At 34.1% G+C, this 6,357-nt stretch overlaps 1 protein-coding gene across 1 annotated transcript in view; it reads right to left on the bottom strand.

The window, feature by feature from the left end:
- Positions 1-6,357, bottom strand: part of LOC107734042 (protein FAM135B-like) — a 59,216-nt gene that overhangs the window by 34,071 nt on the left and 18,788 nt on the right. Inside the window, exon 4 of the mRNA XM_016545911.1 lies at positions 1,711-1,850. Within this exon, the coding sequence (XP_016401397.1) occupies positions 1,711-1,850 (140 nt within the window). The remainder of the gene's footprint in view (positions 1-1,710; positions 1,851-6,357) is intronic.

Genomic DNA, 6,357 nt, shown 5'->3' with positions numbered 1-6,357 from the left:
AACCAGCAAAGGACCAGCATAAACCAGCAAAGGACCAGCTTAAACCAGCAAAGGACCAGCATAAACCAGCAAAGGACCAGCTTAAACCAGCATCCCAGCATCAAAACATACCTAACCAGCATATGCTGGTTTTTTTCAACAGGATATATATATATATTTATTTTTATTTTTTTCCTCATTCCCTTGTGTAGAATCTTTGTGATCGCGTGTGAGTAAACGGAACCATGTGAATTTTATGTGCTCTCACATGTGCACACATAATTAATACGTTATGTTTTTTTTTGCATGTGCTGTTCCCACAGATCTCCTCTAGAAAAGGAACCCTGATGTGATTTGCACAGAAGGTTCCGCCCCGTTCTGAGAAACTGCCGCACTCCGACCGATCTTTGAAAACAAACAGGGCTGCTCCAATTATTGATACACAGATTGATTAAACTCACACTCTGGGGAAATGGAAAGCTATTTTTAGAAGTCTTATCTGAGGGGGAGAGACAGAGAGGAGCGCGGCCACAGATAACTGCTTCAAGGTTAATAAGAAAGATGGCCATAGAAATCTGATAAGACACTCTCCCCACCCACAATTCTCTGCCTCTCTCTCTGCCACTCTCGTACTCATTTCACATATTTCATAACGTCTAAAATGAGCTGGAATGACACAATGGGTCATAATACTTGAATATAATAAAGTGCTGTGTGTAGCACAGAAAGGTGTAGCTTTATTTTTGTTGCTGTTCTCCAATATATTTGGTCACTGATAGTGGAATGCAATTTCTTTTAATAGATAGGACAAAAACAAATGACAATTTTACAAATGCCCTTTGGAATGTGCATTTTTAAACAACTTACATGAACAAAAATTCCCTTTTCATGTGTGGAAAAGGTTCATACACTTTCAACATACTGTAACATACCATAGATTAGTGTAAAATCTTTAAATTAAATACACCACTGTTCATATTTATATTTCAAATATATTTATATTTGAACAAAATGAATACCTTTATTCAGCAAGGATGCAGTAAATTGGTCATAAGTGACGTAAAAGACTTTTTGCAAAAGATTTCTGTTTCAAATAAAATAACTTTCTGTTCATCAAAGAATCCTGAAAAAAATGTATCACAGTTGCCATGAAATATTTACAATCACAACTATTTTCAACACTGATGATAATAAGAATACTGAAAAATTGCATTGCAGTTTCCAACAAAATATTATTAAGCATTTGTTTCCAACACTGATAATAATAATAAATGTTTCTTGAGCAGCAAATCAGCATATTAGAATGATTCCTGAAGGATCATGTGACTCTGAAGACTGGAGTAATGATGCTGAAAATTCAGCTTTGCATCACAGCAATAAATTATATTTTAAAATATACTCAAATAGAAAACAGTTATTTTAAGTTGTAATAATATTTCACAATTATTACTGTTTTACTGTATTTTTCATCAAATAAAGTAGCCTTGGTGAGCATAAGAGACTCTTAAACTCTAATAAATGTAAGTTTCAACCATATAATATATGTACCTCTGCACCTTTTTATTTAACAGCATTTTGACTGAATTATGTATAAAAGTTACAATTATTCCACCTCATACTCATACTTTCTTGGGGATTTGAACCTATAACCTTCTGGCTGCCATCCTGTTTCTTTAACTATAGCTTCACATGTGTTCGTGTCTTCTGTTGTCAGAGCAGTGGGACACTCACCCTCTCCCCGTCCAGCAGCAGGTGCACTCTGAAGTTCATGCGGTCCTCCAGGGTCACCTCTTCATTCCTGTACAGGATCTGAAAGATCCGACTGAACACGCTGCCATCGTGAACCCCTGCGCTGCTGAAACTGCACTCGCCTACGCAGCAAGACAGACAGACAGACAGAGAGGAAGAAAAAGTAGATTATTTCTCTGCTGTGCAAATCTCCAGAGAGAGATTCTCCACTGCGTGAACATCAAAGCATATTCAGTGACGCTTCCATGCATAAAGAGAGATGTAGATGTTTCATTCATATCCAGTCTGTTGTTTTCAGACAGTATTTTCTGACAGCGTTTGGCAGGATTGTGATTTGAGGCTTTTAGAATTCGAGAGAAAGCAAAACATCAAATGAAAATACTTACGCTGTCAGAGAGCAGGGCCTGTAGGAATACTATTATTATATATCTCAATTGCAGCTCCTAGATAGTGCCCTAGCTCTTAAATGGAGAACAAGAGGAGACTTTGGGTTGAGGGAAAGCCCAAGTGTAAAACATTTGTACAACATTACATTTTTGTTTTGTAATGTCACAGTGCACTGTTATATAAAAAAAGTACAATATTTGTAATTTTGTTATGTTACAGTGCAATGTTTTAAAAATATTTGAGAAAATTGCACAAAAATAGTATTTTTTTGTTTGTTTGTTTGTTTTATTATCATTTTATTTTATTTAGTTAAGTAATGTTGTAGTGCAGTGTTTTAAAAATATTTTAGAAACCGGACACAAAAAAACTTTGTGTTTTGTAATTTATTATTATTAGTAGTAGTTGTAGTAATATATTAAGTAATTTTGGAGTGCAATGTTGTAAATATATTTTAGAAACAGCCCAAAGCACAGTATATTGTTATTTATTTATATTTTTATTTTATTATCATTGTGATTTTCTTTAGTTAAGTAATGTCGCTGTGCAATGTTTTAAAGCTGTTTTAGAAACCACACAAAAACAGTACTTTTTTCATTTTAGTATTATTTTTTTTCATTTATTTTATTGTATTTTGGATTTCAGTTAGTGATGTCATAGTGCAATGTTTAAAAAAAATGTTTTAGAAAACACACAAAGAAAACAGTACAATAAATGTTTTATTATTTTAATTTTCTTTTTTATTTAATTAAATTTTTTTGGTGGTGCAGTGTTTAAAAAATGTTCTAGAAACAGCACACACACACAAACAGTGCAATATTTGTCATTTAATAATTTTGTTAAAAAAGGTTGCAGTGCAATGTTTCATAATGTTTTATAAACCACATTTACCAATATAAAAAGTATAGTTTTCTATTAAAGTTTACGATATCAGATAATCTATAATATACCTTTTAAAGAGGTAGTTCTCCCAAAAATGAACATTTCAGTTAGTTAATCAATCTCATGTTGTCAAAAACGTCCATAAAACAAGAAAAGAGGATTTTTTAAACCTGTCTAGCTCTCAAATAATGAAATTACACAATAAAAATGATTACACAAAAGTAGCCCGTATGATTTGTTCACCGGTCCTTTGAAGTCGATTGATAGCTTTGTGTGACGAACGAATTAAAATGGAAGAGTTTTTGCAGGCTATAGACTTTCCTTTGCACATTTATGGGGGAAGCTGCAACATACTCATAGTTTTGAACTAAATGATTCAGTTACAAATTGGACTGATTGATTTCACAAGTTAAATCACTCCTGTTCCTCACACAAAGCTATCATATGACTTCAGAAGAATTGGCATATAGTGCATGAGTCATGAGAACCAAGTATAGATATTCATTATGTGTTATTTTTTTCACCCTTAAAAATGTCTTTAGAGAGCCACTAGATCGAAAAAAAAACAAAAAACATTTCTTTAAGGCAAATTTTGCATTTTGCATAATAGACTTGATTGTGAGAACAAGAAAAAATATTGAGCCCTAATTTCCAGTGTTTCATTTTTGCTATGCTTAGAAAAAATGATCTCAAATGGATGAATGTTTAACATTTCAAGACATTTAAGATTTTTCCCAACAACACTTATAGGAATAAAAAATTAAACATATATGGATAAATAAAAATAAATAGATTTAAAAGCAATAGGTGGCAAATACTTACTTTGTAAATAGATAAAATACATTTCTTCCAAAAATTGCTACTGTTATGTGTTTTACCCATATTTGAAGAATATGAAAAGTTTATTTAATTGATTTGTACAAACAAATTTTTTGTTTCTTATGGTTCTCTATCATTGCAAAAGTCTTCTTTTGTGTTTCAGTGCTGAAAGAAAGTCTGGAACAATGTAACGGTAAGCTTATAGATCTGGCTGTATTGTTCTAGTGCAGATAGTGATGCAACATTTGTCGTAAGTATACTTGTTCTTTTGTATAAAAGTGCCTTCTACCTGAATTGATGTAAAATAATCTGAATTTTTTTTTTTTTTTTGGTTTAAACTTCAGTACTTTTTTGTTACATCTTAGGTACTTCGCACCTAAGCTCTCGTTTTATCAAGCAAATGCTGATGGTGTTTGATGGACACAGTAATGGATAGTGGATCAGGACAGTGTGTTTCTGATGAACGACTGAACAGAAGGGACTGTTTCTGCAGTCGTCTGATTGCAGTATGGTAATTCACAGCACTGCACTGCAATATCACATGTTGTACAGTCAGAATTAGCTCATATCTCCAGGACTTTAGGACATCATATGATGTCTCATGTGATTCATTCTCTTAATATCTACAATATTATTCCTGCTCTTAACAGTAGAGATTTTAATATGCTGTTTACACATCAGACAGTGCTGCTTAAACATACCAAATGATGTACATGAGTAACACAAAACAGGTCAGGATGAGGAAAAACTTGTAAGGCACAATGCAACAGATTTTGGTTACACTGTTGTACTGTTTTAACCATTTGAGTTAGTAGAGAGCACAAAGATGCTGAAACCAGCCAGTTGTCCGGATGACATTTTGAAACTGATAATGAAATCCCATAAGAGCCAGAATGGCTGACGGATCCAAAATGGCCGCTGATGCCAGTGAGTGTGTGAGTTTGAGTCAAACGAGCAGCGCCAAGACTGAATGTCAGACAGAGGCCGCGGGGCTTCTGCTGCCAAATACACACTCACACACACACACAACTCCTCAATCAAGACATTAAGATACGATAGCCAAAGAAAACTGCTGCGTTACCTCATATGACTCGAGCAAACTTAGCAACTGGGTGAACAGGAAATACTTCATTTATCACGGTGCTAGTTGGATAAATGTAAAAGGGACAAGACAAAAAAGCTTTTATTGATTATGGCTTTGTTTTGGGTCAGCGAGATTTTATTTTGTTTATTTATTTTTAAAGAAATTCATACTTGTATTCAGCAAGGATGCATTAAATTGATCAAAAGTGACAGTAAAGGCTTTAAAAGAAATATTTCCTATTTTTATATTTCAATTGAAACTATCATTGTTTCCATGAAAATATGAAGCAGCAGAACTTATTTCAACACTGATAATAATAAGAAATGTTTTTGAGCTGCAAATTCAGCACATTAGAGTTATTTCGGAAGGATCATGTGACACTGAAGACTGGAGTAATGATGCTGAAAATTCAGCTTTACATCACAGAAATAAATTAGATTTTAAAATATACTCAAATAGAAAACAGTTATTTTAAACTGAAATAATATTTCACAATATTACTGTTTTTACTGTATTGTTGATCAAATAAATGCAGCTTTGGTGGACATAAGAGACTTGCTGACCCCAAACTTCTAAACGACGGTGTATGTAAAGTGTCTTTTTTTTTTGTTTGTTTGTTTAGAACATAAGTCTTTGCCAAATCAAGTCAAGTCAAGTCACCTTTATTTATATAGCGCTTTTAACAATACAGATTGTGTCAAAGCAACTGTACAGCATTAATTAGGCAAACAGGAATTGTGTGCGCTCAAAAAGAACAATACGTTTCAATGTGCGTAGAACAAAAGGGAGAAAGTTTTAGTCCAACAAGTCGCTGAACCCTTCTGCACACTGAAAAAATCTCTCAGTCTGACCAAAAAAGATCCCTCAAAAATCTAGCCTCCACCTTCCATATGCAAGAAGTGAAAAAGCGACAAAAGTGCTAAGTGCACCAACCACCAAAGTGCGTCAGCAAAAAAACCCAAAACAACAACAACAAGACAGCAGACATCCAACAACAAATTTGTAGTCTTGTCAGTTCCTCGCACATAAACAGCAGATGAAAGTTTGCCCAGAAGCTCATTATAGTGCAGTGATGTCAGTCAGAAATCACACGATTCAGACGAGTATCTGAGGCCTCAGCGAATAAACCTGAAGTGTCACTTTCAGAAGCATGCTAACACACTAACTGAATGCAAAGTTGGAAGTAAACAGCAGTCCCACAGGTTAATAGGAGTGATTCATTCTCCAAATTGTGTGTGGTAAGATATTACAAACATGGTTTCTTGACAGTACAAGTAGATTTTATAAGTGGCTTTTCTGTGGATTTTTCAAAAATAGTTATTTTGCCTCTTTCGAACATGGTCTTAAACAGGTGTCATAACAGCAGTGTGTACACTGATAATTGTGTGTGTGTGTGTGTGTGTGTGTGTGTGTGTGTGTGTGTGTTTGTGTGTGTGTGTGTGTGCAGGTAGTGTGTGAGA

Source organism: Sinocyclocheilus rhinocerous, unplaced genomic scaffold, assembly GCF_001515625.1.
Source record: "Sinocyclocheilus rhinocerous isolate Xijiao unplaced genomic scaffold, SAMN03320098_v1.1 scaffold430, whole genome shotgun sequence".
In the NCBI taxonomy this organism is placed as follows: Eukaryota; Metazoa; Chordata; class Actinopteri; order Cypriniformes; family Cyprinidae; genus Sinocyclocheilus; species Sinocyclocheilus rhinocerous.
The sequence above is the reverse complement of the archived record's forward strand: the minus strand, read 5'-3'. Positions and strand labels throughout refer to the sequence as shown.